At 41.9% G+C, this 25,910-nt stretch overlaps 1 protein-coding gene across 3 annotated transcripts in view; it reads right to left on the bottom strand.

Annotated features, from left to right (window-relative positions):
* PRKCZ (protein kinase C zeta) overlaps positions 1 to 25,910 on the bottom strand; it is a 159,536-nt gene that overhangs the window by 110,712 nt on the left and 22,914 nt on the right. For all 3 annotated transcript variants that reach the window (XM_077837445.1, XM_077837444.1, XM_077837447.1), the window contains exon 5: positions 24,720 to 24,770. In XM_077837445.1, coding sequence (XP_077693571.1) covers positions 24,720 to 24,770 — 51 coding nt within the window. The remainder of the gene's footprint in view (positions 1 to 24,719; positions 24,771 to 25,910) is intronic.

Here is a 25,910-nt window from a genome sequence, read left to right as displayed (position 1 = left end):
TATAGCACAACCTGTTTTTGAACTATGTCTCTTAACATTGACTCTTATCTAGGCACTTATCTTGGTATTTCTCTGGGGTACTTAACGAGGACAAGCTTACTTCCCACTTCCCCCATTTTGTTTGTAATTTTGATTAGCATTTTGTATCCATAGACTTGAAAATTCAATAAAGATACCTAAACAAAAAATCTAGATTTGGACCAACTGAAATAAAATTAAGAAAAATCAATTCACTCCCCCACTTAGACTTTCTATTGCTGCTTTTTAACTCCGCTATAAATCCTCCTAAAAATATAATGGGAACTGACAAAAACTGAACTATGATGGAACTAGCAGGTGCTGCTGTAATGTAAATTACAATAATGTTGGATCCACACATTTAATTACCCATTGGGAAAACAGATTAACGATTGACTGTAAACACATTGTTTGAAAGATTAATAGTATCCCACAATGTGTGTACTATCCAAACAGGCATTCTTAAAAGCTATAGCATTATTTTTAAACCTCTGCCAAAGTTGTATAGGTTTGAGGGTTTTCTGGACTCAGACATGTGGGGCAGGAAAGATGAGTATTAGTAAAACTCTGCTTCTGTCAGTATTATCAGTCTGATAGAAAAAACAACCCTTTCCTTGATCAATAGGAAGCATTTTGAGAAGCATTTATATCAGCTACGTACCTTTTTCACATTATACTTGCTTGGTGGTGAAATTCATTTAACAGTTGGCAAAGTCTCTTAACTGGAAAAAAATCACTTCTCTGGAGTGCTTACTGTCAAATCCTAATAATAGTGACTGTCAGACCTAAAATGCTTTTGGGATGATGCTCCAAACACCCTCTCACCTCCCTACACACACTTGAAAATTAGGTCTACACAAGAGGCTTGAAAAAGCAGAATTGTTCATACGTATAATCTTGATTTGTGGAAACTATCAGCATTCTCAGATGCTGGCTCAGTGGCAAGCGGTCTTATCCTGGAGAAAAGTCTGCCTTTCAAAAGCAAAAAACTCCAAAAGATTGTGGAGTAGATCATCATAAGAATCCCTGCCTCCTGTGCTCCATAACTCCCTATTCTTGGATGTTGCACATTGCTACCCCTTCTCTATCGTGTGATCACTAAGCCCTGATCTACACTAGGAGTTGAGGTTGAGTTTAGCAGCGTTAAATCGATTTAACCCTGCACCCGTCCACACGACGAAGCCCTTTTTTCGACTTAAAGGGCTCTTCAAATCGACTTCCTTACTCCACCCCCGACGGGGATTAGCATTGAAATTAGCCTTGCTGGGTCAAATTTGGGGTACTGTGGACACAATTAGACGGTATTAGCCTCCGGGAGCTATCCCAGAGTGCTCCATTGTGACTGCTCTGGACAGCACTCAACTCAGATGCACTGGCCAGGTAGACAGGAAAAGGCCCGTGAACTTTTGAATTTTGATTTCCTGTTTGGCCAGCGTGAAAAGCTGCAGGTGACCATACAGAGCTCATCAGCAGAGGTGACCATGATGGAGTCCCAGAATCGCAAAAGAGCTCCAGCATGGACCAAACGGGAGGTACGGGATCTGATCGCTGTATGGGGAGAGGAATCCGTGCTATCAGAACTCCGTTCCAGTTTTTGAAATGCCAAAACATTTGTCAAAAATCTCCCAGGGCATGAAGGACAGAGGCCATAACAGGGACCCGAAGCAGTGCTGCGTGAATCTTAAGGAGCTGAGGCAAGCCTACCAGAAAACCAGAGATGCGAATGGCCGCTCCGGTCAGAGCCCAAAACATGCTGCTTCTATGATGAGCTGCATGCCATTTTAGGAGGTTCAGCCACCACTAACCCAGCCATGTTGTTTGACTCCTTCAATGGAGATGGAGGCAACATGGATGCAGGTTTTGGAGACGAGGAAGATGAGGATGCTGAGGTTGTAGATAGCTCACAGCAAGCAAGCGGAGAAACCAGTTTTCCCCGACAGCCAGAAACTGTTTCTCACCCTGGACCTGGAGCCAGTACCCTCCGAACCCACCCAAGGCTGCCTCCCAGACCTGCCAGGTGAAGAAGGGACCTCTAGTGAGTGTACCTTTTAAAATACTATACGTGGTTTAAAAGCAAGCATGTTTAATGATTAATTTGCACTGGAATTCGCAGCTCTCCTGGATGAACTCCCAAAGCCTTTGCAACAGGTTTCTGGGGAGGGCAGCCTTATTCCGTCCACCATGGTAGGACACCTTACCACTCCAGGACAGTAGCACATACTCGGGAATCATTGTAGAACAAAGCATTGCAGCGTATGTTTGCTGGCGTTCAAACATCCATTCTTTATCTCTCTGTGTTATCATTCATGGTCACCTGGTTGAAATAGGGTGCTTTTCTTAAGGGGACATTCAGAGGTGCCCATTCGTAGAATCATAGAATATCAGGGTTGGAAGGGACCTCAAGAGGTCAACTAGTCCAACCCCCGGCTCAAAGCAGGGCCGATCCCCAATTAAATCATCCCAGCCAGGGCTTTGTCAAGCCTGACCTTCAAAACTTCTAAGGAAGGAGATTCCACCACCTCCCTAGGTAACGCATTCCAGTGTTTCACCACCCTCCTAGGGGGAAAGATTTTCCTAATATCCAACTAAATCTCCCCCACTGCAACTTGAGACCATTACTTCTTGTCCTGTCATCCACTACCACTGAGAATAGTCTAGATCCATCCTCTTTGGAACCACCTTTCAGGTATTTGAAAGCAGCTATCAAATCCCCCCTCATTCTTCTCTTCTGTAGACTATACAATCCCAGTCCCCTCAGCCTCTCCTCATAACTCATGTGTTCCAGTCCCCTAATCATTTTTGTTGCCCTCTGCTGGACTCTCTCCAGTTTTTCCACATCCTTCTTGTAGTGTGGGGCCCAAAACTGGACACAGTACTCCAGATGAGGCCTCAGTGTCGAATAAAGGGGAATGATCACGTCCCTCGATCTGCTGGCAATGCCCCTACTTATACATCCCAAAATGCCTTCTTGGCAACAAGGGCACACTGCTGACTCATATCCAGCTTCTCGTCCACGGTAACCCCTAGGTCCTTTTCTGCAGAACTGCTGCCTAGCTGCTCGGTCCCTAGTCTGTAGCGGTGCATGGGATTCTTCCATCCTAACTGCAGGACTCTGCAAGTGTCCTTGTTGAACTTCATCAGATTTCTTTTGGCCCAATCCTCTAATTTGTCTAGGTCCCTCTGTATCCTATCCCTACCCTCCAGCACGTTTACCTCTCCCCCCAGTTTAGTGTCGTCTGCAAACTTGCTGAGGGTGCAATCCACACCATCCTCCAGATCATTTATGAAGATATTGAACAAAACCGGCCCCAAGACCGACCCTTGGGGCACTCCGTTTGATACTGGCTGCCAACTAGACATGGACCCATTGATCACTACCCTTTGAGCCCGACAATCTAGCCAACTTTCTACCCACCTTACAGTGCATTCATCCAGCCCATACTACTTTAACTTGCTGACAAGAATACTGTGGGAGACAGGTTTCAGAGTAACAGCTGTGTTAGTCTGCAGTTTCCACAGTATGCATCCGATGAAGTGAGCTGTAGCTCACAAAAGCTTATGCTCAAATAAATTGGTTAGTCTCTAAGGTGCCACAAGTACTCCTTTTCTTTTTGTGGGAGACAGTGTCAAAAGCTTTGCTAAAGTCAAGGAACACCACGTCCACTGCTTTCCCTTCATCCACAGAACCAGTTCTCTCGTCATAGAAGGCAATTAGATTAGTCAGGCATGACTTGCCCTTGGTGAATCCATGCTGACTGTTCCTGATCACTTTCCTCTCATCTAAGTGCTTCAGAATTGAATCCTTGAGGACCTGCTCCATGATTTTTCCGGGGACTGAGGTGAGGCTGACTGGTCTGTAGTTCCCAGGATCCTCCTTCTTCCCTTTTTTTAAAGATGGGCACTACATTAGCCTTTTTCCAGTCGTCTGTGACTTCCCTGGATCGCCATGAGTTTTCAAAGATCATGGACTATGGCTCCGCAATCACATCCGCCAACTCTTTTAGCACTCTTGGATGCAACGCATCCGGCCCCATGGACTTGTGCACGTCCAGCTTTTCTAAATAGTCCCGAACCACTTCTTTCTCCACAGAGGGCTGGTCATCTCCTCCCCATGCTGTGCTGCCCAGTGCAATAGTCTGGGAGCTGACCTTGTTCGTGAAGACAGAGGCAAGAGTACATTAGCTTTTTCCACATCCTCTGTCACTAGGTTGCTTCCCTCATTCAGTAAGGGGCCCACACTTCCCTTGACTTTCTTCTTGTTGCCAACATACCTGAAGAAACCCTTCTTGTTACTCTTAACATCTCTTGCTAGCTGCAACTCCAGATGTGATTTGGCCTTCCTGATTTCACTCCTGCATGCCCGAGCAATGTTTTTATACTAATCCCTGGTCATTTGTCCAATCTTCCACTTCTTGTAAGCTTCTTTTTTGTGTTTAAGATCAGCAAGGATTTCACTGTTAAGCCAAGCTGGTCGCCTGCCATATTTACTATTCTTTCTACACATCGGGATTTAAAAATCCCTAAAAAAAACCCCTAAGAATTATTTAAAATAAAGCCAGCTCTCCTGGACTCCTTTCCCCCTCATGTTATTCTCCCAGGGGATCTTGCCCATCAGTTCCTTGAGGGAGTCAAAGTCTGCTTTTCTGAAGTCCAGGGTCTGTATTCTGCTGCTTTCCTTTCCTCCTTGTGTCAGGATCCTGACCTCGACCATCTCACGGTCACTGCCTCCCAGGTTCCCATCCACTTTTGCTTCCCCTACTAATTCTTCCCCGTTTGCGAGCAGCAGGTCAAGAAGAGCTCTGACCCGAGTTGGTTCCTCCAGCACTTGCACCAGGAAATTGTCCCCTACATTTTCCAAAAACTTCCTGGATTGTCTATGCACCGCTGTATTGCTCTCCCAGCAGATATTAGGGTGATTGAAGTCTCCCACAAGAACCAGGGCGTGTGATCTAGTAGCTTCTGCGAGTTGCCAGAAGAAAGCCTCGTCAGCCTCATCCCCCTGGTCCGGTGGTCTATAGCAAACTCCCACCACGACATCACCCTTGGTGCTCACACTTCTAAACTTAATCCAGAGACTCTCAGGTTTTTCTGCAGTTTCATACCGGAGCTCTAAGCAGTCATACTGCTCTTATATACAGTGCAACTCCCCCACTTTTCTGCCCTGGGCTGTTTGCCTGTGGCTGAACAGAAATGTTCCCTGCTGTTAGCCACGGTTGGGGGCTAGCCATGCACTGGGGGGAAGGCAAAATGCAACCTTGGAACGAAAACACATGTGCTATGTATGTAATGTTAACAGCAAGGTTTACCGTAAAAGAGTGTACCTATTGTTGTATAAAATGTGTCTTTTTAAATACCACTGTCCCTTTTTTTTTTCCTTCCACCAGCTGCATGTGTTTCAAGGATCACAGGATCTTCTCCTTCCCAGAGGCTAGCGAAGATCAGAAGGAGAAAAAACGCACTCATGATGAAATGTTCTGAGCTCATGCTGTCCTCCCACACTGACAGAGCACCTACGAATGCATGAAGGCAGACAATGTTGGAGTGCAAGAAAGCACAAAATGACCGGGAGGAGAGGTGGTAGGCTGAAGAGAGTAAGTGACGGGCTGAAGAGAGGGCTGAAGCTGAAAGACGGCAGCAGCGTGACGAGAGGAGGCAGGACTCAATGCTGAGGCTGCTGGAGGATCAAACTAATACGCTCCAGGATATGGTTGAGCTGCAGGAAAGGCAGCAGGAGCACAGACTGCTGCTATAGCCCTTGTGTAACCAACCACTGTCCTCCCCAAGTTCCATAGCCTCCTCACCCAGATGCCCAAGAATGCGGTGAGGGGGGGGCTCCGGCCACTCCACCCCAGAGGATTGCCCAAGCAACAGAAGGCTGGCATTCAAAAAGTTTTTAAAAGTTTTAAAGTGCTGTGTGGCCTTGTCCTTCCCTCCTCCACCACCCTTCCTGGTGCTTCTCTCCTCTACCACCCATCCTGGGCTACCTTGGTAGTTATCCCCCTATTTGTGTGATGAATGAATAAAGAATGCATCAATGTGAAGCAACAATGACTTTATTGCCTCTGCAAGCGGTGATCGAAGGGAGGAGGGAGGGTGGTTAGCTTACAGGGAAGTAGAGTGAACCAAGGGGCGGGGGGTTTCATCAAGGAGAAACCAACAGAACTTTCACATTGTAGCCTGGCCAGTCATGAAACTGGTTTTCAAAGCTTCTCTGATGCGCACCACGCCCTCCTGTGCTCTTCTAACCAGCCTGGTGTCTGGCTGTGTGTAACCAGCAGCCAGGCGATTTGCCTCAACCTCCCACCCCACCATAAACGTCTCCCCCTTACTCTCACAAATATTGTGGAGCACACAGCAAGCAGTGATAACAGTGGGAATATTGGTTTCGCTGAAGTCTAAGCAAGTCAGTAAACTGCGCCAGCACACTTTCAAACATCCAAATGCACATTCTGCGCTTGCTCAGCCTGTAGTTGAACAGCTCCTGACTACTGTCCAGGCTGCCTGTGTATGGCTTCATGAGCCATGGCATTAAGGGGTAGGCTGGGTCCCCAAGGATAACTATAGGCATTTCAGCATCCCCAACGGTTATTTTCTGGTCTGGGAATAAAGTCCCTTCCTGAAGCTTTTGAAACAGACCAGAGTTCCTGAAGATGCGAGCGTCATGTACCTTTCCCGGCCATCCCACCTTGATGTTGGTGAAACGTCCCTTGTGATCCACCAGTGCTTGCAACACTATTGAAAAGTACCCCTTGCGGTGTATGTACTCGCCGGCTTGGTGCTCCGGTGCCAAGATAGGGATATGGGTTTCATCTATGGCCCACAGTTAGGGAATCCCATTGCAGCGAAGCCATCCACTACGACCTGCACATTTCCCAGGGTCACTACCCTTGATATCAGCAGATCTTTGATTGCGTTGGCTACTTGCATCACAGCAGCTCCCACAGTAGATCTGCCCACTCCAAATTGATTCCCAACTGACCGGTAGCTGCCTGGCATTGAAAGCTTCCACAGGGCTATCGCCACTCGCTTCTCAACTGTGAGGGCTGCTCTCATCTTGGTATTCATGTGCTTCAGGGCAGGGGAAAGCAAGTCAAAGTTCCATGAAAGTGCCCTTACGCATGCGAAAGTTTTGCAGCCACTGGGAATCGTCCCAGACCTGCAACACTATGCGGTCCCACCAGTCTCTGCTTGTTTCCTGAGCCCAGAATCGGTGTTCCAGCGCATGAACCTGCCCCATTAGCACCATGATGCCCACATTGTCAGGGCCCATGCTTTGAGAGAAGTCTGTGTCCATGTCCTCATCACTCTTGTCACCGCGCTGACGTTGCCTACTCGCCCGGTTTCACTTTGCCAGGTTCTGGTGCTGCGTATACTGCTGGATAATGCATGTGGTGTTTAATGTGCTCCTAATTGCCACAGTGATCTGAGAAGGCTCCATGCTTGCCATGGTATGGTGCCTGCACAGAAAAAAGGAGCGGAACGATTGTCTGCCATTGCCCTGATGGAGGGAGGAATGACTGACGACATGGCTTACAGGGAATTAAAATCAACAAAGGGGGTGGCTTTGTGAGAAACTGAATGGCCCCCTCAAGGATAGAACTCAAAACTGGGTTTAGCAGGCCGTCGATTTCACGGAGGGAGGAGAAAATGAATACAAAACAAATCTGGTCCATTTCTTGTTTTGAGCCACTTCATCTATCTTCATAGAACTTGCTGGCAGCAGACTGCAGCACGACCGCTAGCCATCGTCATCTCCTGGGTGCTCGGCAGAAGACTGTGCAGTATGGACTACTGGCCATCGTCTTCCTTTGGCTGCTGATTAAAAGACTGTGATTGAGTCCTACCGGCAGCGTACTATGAGATGAAACTTAAAAGGGAAATGACCTGGCTGAGTCACTCCCATGTTTGCCCAGGCGCCCCTGACCTGATCGAGGTCGGTTAAAAGAGTACCCAGGACTACGTTGACGACGGCTACTAGTCTTACTGCACTGTCTGCCGCCAAAAGGCAATAAACTGCTGCCGTGTAGCAATGCAGTACCGCGTCTGCCAGCACCCAGGAGACATACGGTGACGGTTAGCTGAGTGGGCTCCATGCTTGCCATGGTATGGCATCTGCACAGGTAACTCAAGAAAAAAGGCGCAAAACGATTGTCTGCCCTTGCCTTCATGGAAGGAGGGAGGGAAGGGGGGCCTGACGATCTGTACCCAGAACCACCCACGACAATGTTTTAGCCCCATCAGGAGCTGGGATTTCTACCCAGAATTCAAATGGGTGGCAGAGACTGCGGGAACTGTGGGATAGCTACCCACAGTGCAGTGCTCTGGAAGACGACGGTTGCCTTGGTACTGTGGACACACTCCGCCGACTACATGCACTTAGAGCATTTGTGTGGGGACACACACAATCGACTGTATAAAAACACTTTCTACAAAACCGACTTCTATAAATTGGACCTAATTTTGTAGTGTAGACATACCCTCAGATATCACTGGGTTTTGTCCCCTCTTAAAAATATTTCCTTTCCTACGTTCAACTAGAAAACAATCAGCCCCACAGTAATATGCAAAGGAAATTAGTGAACATGCTTAGTGTTCTCACAAAGAATTGGAAATGTAGGACTGGAAGACATCTCAGTAGGTCATCTAGCCCATTCCCCCGAGGTTCATTATATGATTAGGTCTCAAAAGAAATCACTTTCTTCAGTGGTCTTACATGTTTAAATTAGAATACGCAGAATAACTTTTATACCCTTATAAGTGTGAATTTTAAAAAGTTATGGGCCATATCATGCTATCCATCTTTAAGCAGAACTCCAAGTGAAATCAGTGAGAATACTGCTGAAAAACTGATGGCATAACGACATTCTGAAATACAGTTCTATGACCCTGATCACCTCAGAAGTTTCTACAGAATAAAAAATAATTTTCCTGCTCTCTGGGGCTAGAAACATATCCAGTTGCAAAACCTAAAAACTGATCAAGGATCCATACTGTAGACCATTAGTCTATATACGGTTTCTAATATGAGCCAATACTTTGTCTAGACAATCAAGTTTGTATTTTTAATTTTTATAGCACCTAGAGCAATGTAAAGAAACACTGAATAATGACTTATTGTGGACTGTTTATGCTTCATTTTCCAGGGTAGGAAGAAAAGTGTAATTTTGTGTTTACTTTGATATTTTAATGATTGTTTGGTAGACTTATTTAAAATTGTGTTTTGGTTACTAAACTTCAGCAACCAGCAACGGAGGTTTCTCAAGTTGCATACAGAATTGTATGTTCTCATTACAATTTTGTAAAAAACACTGATATATAATTTAAAAGCCTGACTTATATTGTGCATTGCTATTTCCTGCAGGGTTAAAGAGTTTGCTATGGAGCTCAAATATTCTTCTGGAGATGCATCTAATATGATAAAATAAAGAACCAGACAGACAACTGTGCCAAGAAATGGCTTTAGATTACTTGGATGTTGACTTACCAAAAGTAAGTTGCTTATGGGTCTACTGTTGTGTCTAAATGCGCTAGGATTCAGAGATTTTAAATAGACCACTTAAGTATACGAATTACTTATCATACCTTACTCATGCTAAAAACTACGTAAACAATAGCCAGAGAAAATGTAACTTGTTTTCTGTGCATTATGCTAGTAAGCAAAAATTATTACATTGTGAAGGATTTAAATATAGAAGTCCTCTCTTTCCCACTGCAATAAGCAGAGACACAATTGGTAATGCATCAGCAAAAGGAGAAGCATATCCTTATCTTCCAGCCAATTGTTTTAATGATTCTCCTCATACTAGCCCAGCGGTTCTCAAACTGTGGGTCGGGAAGTGGGCCCCGACCGCATTTTAGCGGAGTTGCCAGGGCTGTCAAACTTGCCGGGGCCCAAGGCTGAAGCCAAAGTTCAAGCCCCACTGCCCAGGGCTGAAGCCCTCAAGCTTTGGCACCCTTCCCAGGGCAGGGGGGCTCAGGCTTCAGTCCCTCTTCCTGAGGTCTTTTAGTAATTTTTATTGTCAGAAGGGGGACACGGTGCAATGAAGTTTGAGACACCCTGCTCTAGCCAAAAAAGGCTAAAATTCTGGAGTCTATTAGCAGGAGTCAAGTATCTCACAAAAGCTTATGCCCAAATAAATGTTAGTCTTTAAGGTGCCACCAGACTCCTTGTTATTACCAGGAATCTTGTATGCTATAGCCTGCATTGGTGAGGCTTCAGCTCGAGTACTGGGTCTAGTTCTGGGCACCATATATTAAGAAAAAAGTTGACAAATTGGAGAGAGTCCAGAGAAGAGCAACTCAAATGATAAAAGGTTTAGAAAACCTGGTCTATATGGAAAGGTTAAAAAATTGAAAGGTTTAGTCTTGAAAAAAAGACTGACAGCATATTTGAAGACTAAGGGCTGCTATAAAGAAGAAAGTGATCACCTGTTCTTCATATCCACAGAAGGCAGGACAAAAAAGTTATTAGCAAGGAAGATCTAGGTTGCATATTAGGAAAACCTTTCTAATTATAAAGATAGTTATGCATTGGAATAGGCTTCCAAAAGAGGCTGTGGAATTCCCATCATTGGAGGTTTTTAAGAACAGGTTATGGCAGGGGTGGCCAAACTTACTGACCCTCCAAGCTGCATACAATAACCTTCAGAAGCTTGAGAGCCGGGATGCGCCTTCCGGGGCTTGGGACTTCAGCCCTGCGGGATGCACCTTCAGCCCTGAGAGGCCCCAGCAGGCACAGAGACCCCCATCCCTGCTGGGCAAAAGCCAGACGTGATGCATTGAGCGGGGGGGCAAGCGTGGCCATGTGCAGTCCTGTGCTGCCCTTCCCCCCCCCCCCATTTTTGACAAGATTTGCTGGCCCCTTTCAGTCAGGCAGAAGGCAGGACTGCTGGGCAGGACAGGACTTCCTCTTCCCCTGCACAGCATCCGGGGCTAAGTCAGACCCACCCCCAGCTTTCTCCCCTGGCCCCTCACTTCCTGCACCCACTGCTCCTCAGCAGCAGGGGCAGGGATCCCTGTGCAGGGAGCTGCTCTCCCATCCTCCCCTCCTTGAAGCCAGATGCCCTCATTCCCAGATGCTCCTGCCGAGCCTTACCTCCCCATACACCGAACTCTTCCACCCCCCGATTAGCCCCACTTCACTGTACCTGGCCCACCCCAACAAGCCACCTGCACCCAGACACTCACTCCACCAAGCCCCAACCAGCTGCATATGGACCCCCCACTGATACCCCCATACCCATACTCCCCTGCTGAGCTCTGTACCCCCCACACTCAGTTCCCTCTGCTGAACCCCAACCACCTTCACCTGGACTCCCCTGCAGAATCCCATTACCACTGCACCCAGAACACCCTGCCCCCCAAACCCCTATGCATATAGATCCGCCCCACACAGAACACCTCTCAACCCACACCTGGATCCCCTCCACGCTTGGATTCTATGTTGCTGAGCTTGCCTGCCCACACCTGGTGTACCTGGCACAGAGGGGCAGGCCCAGTCCTTGCACTGTGTCAGGGTTGGATGCAGCCTCACCACTGAGCTTGTGTCCTGGGGGGACCTGCACAGTGATCTCCCACCTCTGTGCTGTCAGTGGCCTGGGCTCCCCAGTGCCATGCTGGAGCCTTCTCATTTATTTGGGAAATAAAAGTAGCAGAATTTTAAAATATTGTGCAGAATTTTTAATTTTTTGGTGCAGAATGCTCTCCGGAGTACTCCCTGCAACTCCAAGCTGTTTGCTGCTACCTCTCCCTGCAGAACTAATACCTGGGAGCTGAAGGGAGGGGCAGCTGAGGGTAAGGGGTGGAAATGCCTGTGAAGTGTGTGACTCAAGCTGTTGGGGGGGAGGGGGACCTTTAAATTGTGCCCCTCCCCCACTCTCAGTAGGCACCAGTTGTCTCTGAAGCCCCTAGCCCCACCACAGGGCAGAAAATAGGGACTTATGGGGGGTGGGGTCAGGAGCTACACCAACTGTAAAAGAGACTCATGCAGCTCAAAAGCCATGGCTTGGCCACCCCTAGGTTATGCAAATACACATCAGTGATGGTTTGAGGTATACTTGGTCCTGCCTCAGCACTGGGGGGGGGGGGGGGAGGGCCGGGCCGGGAAGAAAAGACTACAACTGGACTAGATGACCTCGAGGTCCCTTCCAGCCCTACGTTTCTATGATTATTTTGCTGCTCAAATGGGTGTTGTTATTTTGCCCAGGTACATAAAACTTGCATTGATCTTCTTTGCAGCTATATCACACTGCAAGTTCTTGTCAGGTAACTCATGTAATCTGAATACAGGATGCCTTGCACAACGGAAGAGATTCTGTAACAACTCACCTTACTGTTAGTACACCAATAGGCAGGAAAAGCTACTTTTAAAAGGACTTAGTTGAAATTAAAACCAACTTTGTACAGGCATTCATTCAGCTATTATATTTTTATCAGGATTTCTGTTCTCATTTCAGACACTGGACTAGAAACATTCAATCTTTGACCTGCACTCTAACTTAAATTAAACTGCTCACAAGATACCTCAGCATGTAACTGGATTCTGATTTTTTAAAAACAAGGAAAACTTTTAAAAAATATTAAACTGAAATTATGAATTTGTATTGGGCAGAGTTCTAGAAACTGTACATGACTTTCTGAAGTAATATTTGTGTGGAGTCAAGAACTTGAGAGCACTAAAATTTAGCTCTGACAGTCTCCCTCTGTGTCCTCAAACTGTCTCAGTTTCCTCACCTCTGAAAAGGGAATAATATTTATCTACTTCAAAAGTATATCATGAGAATTAGCTAATATTTGTAAAGTGATTTGAAGAGGAAAAACTCTATTAAAGCCCTACATATCCAAATGGCAGTTAAATCTCTTCTGTAACAGCTAAGATATTTTACAAGCTTATTCAACATATCCATAGAGTGTTTTGGACGAAGTGGCTGATGTGATGATACATAGGTTCTAATAGCAAATTTAACACCACCACCCGCTTAAGTTTTTATGATATTGGAGGAGTATCAAACCCTAACCTAAGAGAGTGATCTGTCAAGTCGTCTTTCTGATGGTTTCTCAGACTTGCTTACAGCCTAGCTTATGGAATCTTGTGTAACTTTTTTATCCACTTTGTGGAACAGAAGGTGTAGAAATTAGCATGTTTTTCCCCCTCATATTAAAATTTTGAATCACAATCTGAAGATCTAAAATAGTTGTAAATTATGTTTAAGACAGTGTTTCCCATACTTTTGAAAGATGATCCCCCTTCCACCCAAGTTCACAAAAAATGAAACCAGTTGCACCATCCCGGCAACCTCACCATATGCTACTAGAGACCTAGATCTCTTAATCTGCATATATTCTGTGCTCCCTATCCACCTCCCACATACACTTTGGAAATACTCCATAGAGATTCATAATGTGACCCTTCCTCTCCATTAAAGCAATTAAGAAAGAACAGTGAAGTAGTTAACAGTATTTCATTTAAAGTCTCATCACTTGTCCGGGAGCTTGAAATAAATGGGGAAGTTCACACCTCTCAGAGATATTGTTTCAGGCTCCCTGAAAAAAATCAACTGGACATCTCTGCAGCACTTGCTTCACATTTTGAAGATTTTCTTCACAACCACAAACAGCTAGTGACTTTTTAAAATGGAAGCTGAAAATCTGGAGAACAAAGATTTGTCTGTACCTGCCCCAATCCCCATTAGTGAAAGGGCATAAATCAATTGTCTCAAAGTGTGGGTCAAGAACACTGCACCATTTATTATATTCTTGTTTATGATTTGCTTAGTGGTGACTATGAGCTCAGCATTGTACAAACACAGATAAAGAGGGCTGTACTAAACTCTTTAGTATTATCATTACACTTCTCTTTATCCCCAGCTAACAATTCAAAAAAACATTTATGGATGTGAAGTATTAGTGCTGGAATCTGAGAGACCTGAATCAGGTACTTCTCTGGTCAAACCCAGGCTTCTCAACTCCCTTCCCTCCCAATAACTAACCAAGAAAAAGGAGTTAAGTCCTAGACTAAAATAAACATTTCTAATCTGTTAAGTCTGGCAAATATACATGTTTAACTACTTTAGAGCAACACCTCCATACTTCAGAATTGCTCACTGATTTAACAAGCCTACAATTAGTTTCCTTCTGAAGGATTAAATGCTATACAAGTCTCAGTCGGCAGCAAATTCTTTAATGGTCAGTCATTTGCAGAAACTCATTTCAGCTTCACTTCTGCAATCGTCTCTATTTCCAATTAGCCAGGCCTAGAATCCCAATTTTTTTTTTAATACACAGATGCATATGCGCACAGAGAGCAATGTAACATTGGCCTTTGTGCTTGGAAAACCCTATTCATCTTATCCAGAGGCCTTTGGATGTTCCTGTGGCTTAATATAAAAAGTTATCAAGATCTAAAACATGTAATGAAGCAGCTGGTTTTAAAAGAAGACCTTCAGACCAACAAGATATCCTTTAACAACTAACCTTGAAATTGTCATTTGGAGGGCTGATTATACAAATCTCCTTATAGACACTAACAAAACAAAAAAATGCTTTAACAGGTCTAACAGATTAGTAATCATCTGTTGGGGCCAGTGAGTCACCCAACCAATACTCACTACTGTGATCAACTTTGTCAATAACTCCTTCCAGCCAAAATGAACGTCTAGATTTAAGAGACTGCTGCTATCTACCTTTATGGATAGAGTGGTTTTGGAAGATGGGGAAATTGAATTGAGAGAGACTTAGGAGGGAAAAGGTTTTTAAAGCCAAGTGACACTTCACTATGTAGCTATTGTTTATATCTTAAGTTATTAGAAAGAAACAGAGAAAATGAGAAAGAAGCCAAGTCACCCAGTTGAGCCCTTAAACTAGTTTCACTGAAGCTTCCCTTATTCAAAATACTTTTCTGTTTATAACTTATGGACTGAAATGAACACATCTGGTAAGTATCTAGCACTATAAACTAAAGAAAAGAGCAAAAATCAAAATAAAATATGAGCTTTGAAATCTCACACCTACATAGTCATTAAAAACCCTGAAGCCATTGGGGGTCTTTCAGTTTTAATAAAAATCAAAGCAAATTTTGGAATTAAATAATTCTAACCAAATAATTGACTTAACCACAATTCTTGTTCTTGAAGTTTACCACCTCTTCGGCAATCTATATTTTAATTTCTCATAATCTACATGAACTGTATGCAATAAAAAGCACGTGGTACACATTAGCAGGATGGAGGCAGAGATTTCAGACATTCTTGAGAAACTATCACACAGCTCTTTTAAAATCCTGAGCAAATTTTCTTTTCAAACAAGAAAAACAGTTTAGTTTTCCCCTTCTGCCATTTCAACCAATAAAGAGCTTTTTTTATTAAATTAGTTTCAAAACAGATGAATTACCCAGTGCAATCCAAGCTATGTCTTCAGAGTTGTCTCTATGGTCGCAATAGTTCCTTTCTTCATTGGGGGATGGGATTGGTTCACGTGCTCTGAATAACCTAATCATTGCTGCTAATACAGTAACAAATGAAGGGAAAAACCTGTCCTTGTGAGCTAGCACAATATTTACAGGCCACACAACTGTCGCAACCAACCTTTTACTGCTATTTTGTTGTGCTAGGCAGAACATACAGCAAAATTGTATGTTCAGATCTAAAATAAATTTAGAAGCCAAGATACTAATTAGATTAATAAAATACCTCATTTAACCTTAAGACACAATGGGGGGGGGGGAGGAGTAACTAAATCAAAAGCTAACACCAAAAAAAACTGAAACCCCCCCACCCCCCAAAAAAACCCACCAAAAACCAAAAACATCCATGACAATCTAGTCATTTTTAAAAAAAGGGGGGGGGGGGGAGTTCAGCAAAGATCACCATCGATATTCAACAACAAACATTATCAATGTGCTATCATGGTAATGCCATAAGCACCAACATACTACTGTATAAAAATGCTATATCATATGAAAAGCTTTAATCAAAGTGAATTGTCCCTTTCATTGCTCTATTGAGAGAAAAAACAATGGCAAGTGAAATCATTAAAATCCATTAGTATTAACTATCCAACATCAAGATACATTTTTTATCATTAAACAGAATATTGATTTATTCAGATGTAGCAATGCAGAACAAAAAAGTGTACCAGCACATTTCTTCCCGTAACATTACGCAGAACACTAATTCAAAACAAATATTTCATTATTCAACAATTTAAAGCAATTCACTTCACTGCAAAATGAAAAAAGGCCTTTGCTAATTTAAAGATTTACATCTTCAGAGCATTGTTTTCAGTCTTATAACAAATAGGCCCTAAACACATACCGTCAGGTTTTTTTGGATACATTTCCTTCATTAATCTCCCTTATTTTCAGCGGCATCACTCATTCTACATACTCCTATCATCTGTTCTCCTAAAATTGATCACCCAAAAAATCCAAGTCTTTTCACTCCAATTTTGTCAACATTTCTCAGAGCTCTTTCAGCCACATCCCTACACACGCAGAGGCACCAGTAATATCTGTATTTGTAACAATCTATGGTTGCAAAGGAGGACTGTAGGAAAAGCAACTACATGATAACCAAAATGCTGACTTCTATTATCTACTGCACCACATGCACACACATACTGCACCAATGGCTTCAATTCATAACAGCAATAGCAATGAAGGTACATAAAATCTATAAAAGACGTGCATTACTCACTGGGTTTTATTCTTTTGCTTCCTCAGCATGTAATTCTTTATGCTTTACAATGCAGTAGGTTTGAAATGAAACAAATTTCCCTTTCCCTTTTTTCCACTGATGCTGCTGTTAGAATACCACTAGACACCAGGACAATAGGCAGGATCAGCCTGAACATTAAGAGCAAATATTTAATGGAAGACTGGTTATCCTGTTCTCTCCCTTTCACATCTCTGCCTCATGTATCCAGGCACGGGTGGTACTGGCTCCCTTGGGAGGCTGTAGCTAGCAGCTGAGGCACAAACTAAAACATGGCATGGACATTAAGGAGCTGATGTCACCAAAAAAAAAAACCCAAAACAAACCACCACACAAACCACCACCCACACCACACACAAAAAAAACAGCCCCATATATTTCTGCAGTACAACTCAACTCTGACGAAGAGCTCTCTGGAAGATACAAATGAATAAGAAAACAGTGGCAGCAAAACACAGTTGTGTTATACAACACAAAGGAATACCAAAAATGAAAACAGTGCCAAAAAAGCCTGACTCAGTGCAGACAAAAAAATGGGACCACAGAGTGATAAGAATGCCACTCAAATCTCATTTTGCATCAAGACAGCAGCACGTCTGTAGCTTGTGGGCAAAAACAAACACCCACAAATTTTATAACAATGTATAACATCAAATCTGAAAGAAGAGGTGACTTACCAAAAAAATTAAAATACATGTAAAATTTTGAAGACTGGTCTAATATATACAGCTCTGGAATGTTATTAAATATGGGAGGGTTTTTTTGAAGTAAGGAAATAAGTATCTGAGGCTCCAGGCCAATAGGTGCTAGTAATACCTAGGGAAGGACAGGTTACATTCAGTATCTGGAAAGAGATACAAGCTGTTTTAGACATTCTGCCACCTCACCCATGTAGCAGCACTGCCATTCTGATTCATGTGAAACTGAGTAACTGTCCTGCTGAGGGTAAAAGGTATCATGGTAACAGCAGCAGTACATAGGGAGTAAAGTAGTCAGGTCTGCAGGAAAAATCCCAAAAGACAGTGTAGATGGGTCATTATAAGTTCAGGAGCTGGAGAACTGTGTATCCTATTTTACATTAGGATGCTGCTGCCTGGAAAAAGATGGCTTCTTCAAACACACACAGAAGAGAAACCTTTGATTAATACTACTCCCCCCCAAACAAAAAACTGTCTGTTCTTCAAATGCAGGGTAAAATAGAATTCAATAACTTTTCCTGAACACTACTTGAATTGCAGTTTGAAGAAGGGGATGCAAACAGCACTGAGTTTGAGTCACATTCTTTATTTAAAGTTTTGCTCACTGAGACAACCTTTAGTACATCCCATCTTTTCAGGAGTTCCAGGTAGACTGCAATCATACTATTCTATTTCAACATACCGTACACCACCGCAACATGAATACAGAACACTCTAAATAAAAAATATTTTCTGCCATCTTTAGAGGTAGTTGTAGAGGGCAAAAAAAATTTAAATAAAACAAAAATCACATCATATAAAAAGCCACTTCAGAATATTACAGAACACTATAAATAGGTACTTCATAACCTAATATCAATGACAGAGCAAAGCACTAAAAGTTAGATTGATTTGGAGATTCAACTGATTGTTCATATGCTCCATTCCAAAGTGTCCATAGTTTTGTACAAATTGTAAAACACACAGTTTGTACTGACAGATTGATAATATAAGTGGGTAGCCTATTTTAATTTAGTGGAGAATTTTTTCACTTGTCCGTGCAAATAATTTGAGACAAACCTAAAAAAATATTTATATAGTTCAATTTAAATAGGATATGCTGTAAATACCAAAAATGTTTTTAAAATGATTTAATATAAGAGAATACCATAAAGATATATTGTAAGATAATAAAAGATAACAAAAAATTGAAACAATTCAAATACTTAAAAATCTTGTAACTTTCTACTCCAACATTGCTCATAGCACATTTTGCATGCAGTAAAACTAGCAGGCAAATGTAAACTCATTTTACTATGGATTTTGAGAAGTATATTTTAAGTTAAACTTAAAATACTCTTCAGAGTAACCCACTTTCACCTCATATCCTTTAAATAATCAAAATCACCAATATCAATAGCACTTTGAGTATAATTATATAATGACGATTCTAGCTGTATTCACGCAGCTAACAAGCAATACTGAACACATCAATTTATGCTAAATTAATTAGTGTTGATACAATCTAATATCTCAACACCATAACAATATGGAAACAGTCAAAACTAGTTCACAATACCAGGTGTCCACTCAGGTCCCATAACTGCAAGAGACAATGTGTACAAAATTCATTTATTACATCTTTAGAAACCTGATTGCAAATCCCTTACCAAGCACATCCTACTAAACAGGCTTTTCAAACAAAGCATGATTCAACAAGATTACTAAAACAGCACAAGAATGAGCATTCTACATACTAACAGGGAAACGGGTCAACTGAATTATGTATCTCTACAGATTAATATAGTTTATAATATGGAGCAGTACAATCAGGACAGCTATGAGTTAATGTCCTAAAATATCCAAGTTACTTTAACTGAGATCATGTTAAATTGGAACACATCGCTAACATGCCATTTAATATTTGCACATACTTTGTTCACTTCCACTTTCTCCCTAAAGGTGTTCCAACATTATCCGATTAAACCAATGCTCTTTTTACAGTTTATATTAAATTAACAACCCAGTACTACTGTGATTTAGAAGAACCCCTAGAAACTCAAAGCCTCAAATTACATTTGTGAGGGATTAGGTGAATCAAGGGATGTCACTGGTCTGAGACAAGAGGTGACCAAAAGTTACCATCTATTGGCTGTTCAATGGCCCAACACAATGAGTTGATGGTGTCAAGTCAAATTTAGTAGAAAAAGGTGTCCACATCACAAAAAACATGAACCCAACTGACTCTCAAAAGTCTACAGTGGAGGCCAAGGACTGAATAGACATGAAAAGTGAACAGTCTTCTCACCTCTAGAGGTCACGCCTCCAAGACAGAGTTAGCTTGCAGGAGGGAAGCTTCAACAATCACGCCCACACTCTCACCTGTTCTGTGGACAGAAGATTTTAGTCACCTTTCAGTCACACTCAAGGGCAAAGTGCAGCCCTCCTCTTCCATGATCCAATGAACTCTTTGCCAGCATAAGTGATGTGCCGTTACATACGGCAGAAGAAACAAGGCATGAGCAGCCAAAAGGTATTAGGTAGAAGACAGTCGAGACTGCTCCAGCCCATGGACTCAAGCAGCCTCTGAAGGTACAGCCGCCTTTGGAGATTGGAAGAATTCTTCTCTCTAGCATTAGCTCAGTGCCCCACCTGGCTTACTCAGGCCAGGGATTGAGCAGCACTGGATTTGAACCTAAATTCATTCACAACAGTAATCTCTTCAGCCTATTCTTCTGAGTCACAACAATCAAGGAATTAAGCTTATGTCATGTTGAAAATAATTTTAAAAAACCAAAGGAAAAAATGGTAGTAGGCAATTCCTCTCTGAAAAGTTAACTGTAGAAATGGAATTGTGATTGCTCATATTTATTGTGTTTCAGTGACTAGGTCAAATTTGCTCAGCTTACAAGAGTATTTTTTTTCCAGCATTGCAAACTTATGTCTATACAGCAGCTGGGAAGAGCAATTCTCAGCTCAAGTAGACATACACTCTAGATCGCGTGATAAAAACAGTGTGGCCACAACAGCACAAGTGGCACTTCAGGCAAGACACCCGAGTACAATCCCACCTGACCTCCTGCATACATATCTGGGCAGCTAGCCAGAGACCCATGCTGCTGTAGCCACACTGACTTTCAGAGTGCTAGCTTGCATGAATCTAGCACGTCTGTCTATTAGAGCTAGGAATCCCATCTCACAGCTTCTGTGCAAACGTTCTGCCTGGGGTGGGAGGGATAGCTCAGTGGTTTGAGCATTGGCCTGCTAAACCCAGGGTTGTGAGCTCAATCCTTGAAGGGGCCATTTACGGATCTGGGGCCAAAATTGGGGACTGGTCCTGCTTTGAGCAGGGGGTTGGACTAGATGACCTCCTGAGGTCCCTTCCAACCCTGATATTCTATACCACCATTAGTCTAGGATCTGAAAATCAAGCTAGGTTCTTTCAGGTTGACAAAGATTATGTAATCAAAATTTAGTTAAATTGATGATATGCCAGCAAGAACAGAATCCAGCTCTCACACACACTCATATTTTAACTGGATCTGCAGTGCTAACAGCAGATAGAAAGTAAAGTGACTGAATAGACACAAGGAACATATCTATTGAGAAAGAAAGTGCGATTTTTAACTTCGTTGTATGTAGTGTAGTTGTAACCATGTCAGTCCCAGGATATTAGAAGAACTCTGAAGAAGAGCTCTGTATGGCTCAAAAGCTTGTCTCAACAACAGAAATTGGTCCAATCAAAGGTATTACCTCACCCATCTTCTCTAATTTTTAGATAGTGACTTTTCAGATCAGAATCAGACTTTACATTTGTTTAAAATTCTCCCCTGATGTTTCTCTCTCTTTAGGTAACTGTCTCTTCCCCAGGTTAGTTAAGGTAACAGCTTACTTTGTGTTATCATACTTTAGGGGCAAACAATCTTATTTGGGATTAGTACTAACCTGGATTGGTACAATTTGGAATTTCTTACCTGTGCTCAACAATTATTTCACAAATAACCTTCATGCTGAATTTGAAAAAAGTAGTGATCTTCTGGAACTATCAAAAACTCAAAGCAGCTCAGTATGTTCCAGTTGATGGGCTGTACTAATAGAACCATGACTTGTCAGTACTTTAATTTTCAGGACACCTGATGGTACACAAATCAGTGGTCTATGAAAAAGGAAAGCACTTTAGAAATATCTAACTATGAATTAATCCAGACCGAGTATTGGTTTTCGAGGGCTGATGAGGGGGAACTGAAGCAGAAAAAGGGAAGTGACTTGCTCAAGGTCACAGAGCAGTCCAGTAGCAGAGCTGGGAATCAGCCCCAACATTCCTAAATCCCAGCTCTTAGTCCATGCTGCCCTTGGCTTTTCTGTACTGAGGCTCTGAGTGCATATTTTGCAAAAGATTATTAAAAAACGATTGCATGAAAAAATTCTTATATCACTTGAAGAGCCCTTCATGTATGTCAGCTGAGGGATTTACTTATTTTGGGGTCTGTTCCAAAACCTAGAAAAGACAATGGAAGTCTTTCCACTGATTTCAGTGGACTTCAGCTCTGGCCATAATTGGCTTCATAAGTCAATTATATTCCTGTTCCTTGGTTTCTTTACAATAACATCTATCAAACTACTGGAATTAGTAGTCTTTAATTTCAGTGTCCTCTGTTTGCAGTGAACTGGATTGTTTTTCAGGTAACGTGCAGTACAAATCTCTGCATGGTTCTGTAATTTCAGCCGGCTCTTTATTGGAATTCTTCTATCGCAATGTGTAAATACAAGGGATGTCCATTAGTTCACTAATCACATTGTTAATGTCTTCCAATTTTTAATCCTACCCAAGACTAAAAAACATTCTTAGGTGATGAAAGAGCCCTGACTGAATGGTCCAGACAGGTCTGACTTTGCTTGTTTTACCAATAATTGTATAGTAACAAACCAAATAATAAAAATCAACTATTGGCTGCTTGTTCAGAGATGACTGCTCCAACTGGGGATGAATAGTCTGGGGATTGATAATGGAAAACAGCAATACTTACCTAAATCTCTGGTGCCAAATTCTGCCCTGGTTGGTAATGGTAGAGTGCCAGAGCCATTCAACAGCTGTCTAATCAGCAAAACAATCCATCCTGGCCCATCTGAACGCAGTCTCCGAGGTCAAGGATTGCATGGACATGGATACTAATCTGCAGACCTTAAATGGTCACTACTAAAATAAGTTGGAGGCAAAGCAGCAAGGAAATGCACACAAGCTTTAACTACCATTGCATATGCTGCACTATAGATAACAGATTCAGTTTCCAGCGGTGTATGTAAATGACACCTTTCATGAGCACCAGGTTCAATTTAGGAAAGAACTGCTAAACTCAGATGTCAGAATAAATAGTATTTAAATTATACAACTTGCAGCAAGAATATATCTTGGGCTACAAGCACATTATCTGGAGTGGTCAGATGTTTTCACCTAATGAAAATAGGTAACATGACCAGAACTTTTTACAACTGGCAAATCTAAAAGAGACATGACATTAAGTTAAAATGCCCATGGAATTTCAACATACTGTTCAACATGAACACACATCTAGTACTTCAAGATTAACCTTCAAGGGAAAATGCAGGCCTCATTTTCTTGCACCGCCAGCAGAGTGCATTACATGATACAGTGAAAGACGACTGTTGACTATTTCATCAGTGAAACTGGAGAGAAACCAAACAAGAATTAAATCTCCATAGATACACAGGAGAAAAAATCTCGCACAACTAAGAAAAATAGATCAGGTATGATGTCTTCACTATCTGGGAATGAGTGCCTTATAACTATTGAGATAGAATTCTCCTCACATAGACCATTCCACTGCATCCCAAAAAGGGACACAAGACCATCTAGCAATCCGGATGTTTTACACATTTAAAGTGATTTAGGTTTTCTGAAACCTAAAGAAACTGTCTAAAAGAAAACTATTTTTTTGGTACTACCAGAAATGTACAAAACATGTCTTATATATAAAACTTGAAGATTCTTCCGTATTATAACTTACCCAAAGTTTCTTATTCTGATTGTCAGAACCTTATTGTAATTCAGATAGAGCCAATAAAGACAACACCCATCCAAATATCTGACTTTTACAAGGCCATCTTTGATGCACTGCAGCTCAACAATTAAGAAATCTACTCTACCTTGCTCCATTTTCTACAGCCCAATAGAAAGTAAGACTAGATCAAGATGGTTCTCAAAAAACAGACCCATATTTTAAATCCTGTATTTATATATGGGAGAACAGAATTGTCCACATTATCGTAATTATATGCAACTGGCAAAAAGTATCACATTTATGTGCACTGCCATGCTTTTTTGCATGAATCAGAATATTGCTTTATATTCCGAGACTGAAGCGAGTGAGTCAAAATAGCATAATTTTACCTTCCCAAATGTTTTTGTTACTTGATTTATTCTGTCAATTTGCCTTTACAAAACAAATGTTTAGGAATATTCTTCTCTAATGTATTAGTTATCTCCAATGGTAGTCATTAGTGGTGGTCATTCAACAATAGTTGATTCACAGTGGTACCTGAGAAACAGCATTATGCCTGTATACTTAAAGAAAATAACTGCAGCACCTTAGATAAAGATTTGAAAGATGACAAATATCCTGTAAATATTTAATTGAAGATAGCTCTGCTTGCTACCCTCCACTCAGTCTTGCACATTTGGTATTTATTAGCAGCGCACACACACAAAATATTTCTGAAAAATAATCTATTCAGAATCAATCCCTGCTATCAAAGCTACAAACCTTGCACTTGTAGATAAGACTAAAACTTTGACCTATAATTACCAGTCATTTGTAATTGCCTTTAGATCTTATGAAGATGCACAGTTTGATTGCAAACAGGAGTGCCAACTGTATAGGGTGACCAGACAGCAAGCGTGAAAAATTGGGATGGGGGGGTGGGGGGGAGGGAATAAGAGCCTATATAAGAAAAAGCCCCAAATACCAGGACTGTCCCTATAAAATCGGGACATCTGGTCACCCTAAACTGTACCAGTATGTCAGTCTATTTGATTGTTAAACCACTTGGTTGTATTTATTGAGTTTTAAACTATGTCAGTTACTGGAAACCAGTATTAACTCTTATTAGCATTAAAAATGCCACCAGATGCTTGCTCCTTTTTTTTTATATTCTAAACAATCCTTGCACAGTTATACATTTACCCTTTTCCTAATTATATCATAAGCTACTTCAAGTAAGCAAACATCTCTTACACATATGAATCAAAAATTAAGACAATAAGATAAAGAGCAAAGCCAAAAGACATAGTACTCACTGTCTTCTCCTGGACATGGCATGCCTGGTTTCTCTGGAATGCTGGGGAAAACTAAAACAAAAACAGACACTTATTATTGAAGTAATAAATTACATTAGATTTTTTTCAGTTCTGCTCTGAGAAACAACTGGTTAAACCAGCTTCTTATGCCACGATCATAGAATCAATTACTCTAGCAACACCACAGTATGCTGTACATAGGACCTGACTTAAAGCCCACTGAATCACTGGAAAGTCTCCCATTGACTTCAATGGGCTCTGGATCAAATCCCTACACAGCATCTTTCATTTACGATAGCAAAGAAGTATATAAACATGAATTAATCCATTCAACACCTTTATGAGATGAAGACGTATTATCCCTGTTTTATAGTTTGAACATAAACACAGCAAACTAATGATATGCCCCAGGTTGAACAGGAAGCCTGTAGGAGAGCTAGAAACAGAACCCAGATTTCCCAGCTTCCAGCATTGTGCTTTCACCATTGCTCCAAGGTCCTCTTCACTACAATGAAGACCATGAAGCGCATACTTAAAAAGCCCAAAAGAGAGGAGGAAGATAATGTAGCTGACATGAGACTCCTGAAAAAACGGAACATAGAAAAATACATGGTTTACATTAGGAACGTACCAATAAAAAATCAGTTTATAATTTGTTGCATTATTCATTTACATAACATGTGTATTACCCATTCACATAAGGTGTAGATCTACTTGAAAAACTGAAGTTGTCAAAAGCTTCCATAATTGGTTCTTAAAAATGGAAGCACAAGTATTTTATTAAAAATAAAAGTTGAAATAGAGACCTAATGTCAAAATTATCATTTGCCTAGATAGTCTATTTTAGCATTTATATTATATATGACTATATATATTATAGCTTTGTTATCTTTAATGTGACTGAACTGAGCCCTTTGTACTGGTATCTTCCTCTCCAGCAAGCTTGTAAACAAATATTTCAGGTGGGGTTATGAAGACACAAAAATCAGCAATGCAAACTCGCTAATCCAGAAACAAACTAACTTGCCCAAATACTTTTTTAAAGTGTATCATGAAGCATACTACCCAAGCAGACTCCCTAAACCTGCAATAAGGTCCACACAGGCAGACTCCTGCACCTGTACAGAGTCCCTCCTGCTTCCATGGGGTTCCACAGAGGATAGGAAAACATCTGTGCAGATCTGATTGCAG

Source organism: Eretmochelys imbricata, chromosome 18, assembly GCF_965152235.1.
Source record: "Eretmochelys imbricata isolate rEreImb1 chromosome 18, rEreImb1.hap1, whole genome shotgun sequence".
Classification (NCBI taxonomy): Eukaryota; Metazoa; Chordata; order Testudines; family Cheloniidae; genus Eretmochelys; species Eretmochelys imbricata.
Note: the sequence above shows the minus strand (reverse complement) of the source record. Positions and strands in the feature narration are given on the sequence as shown.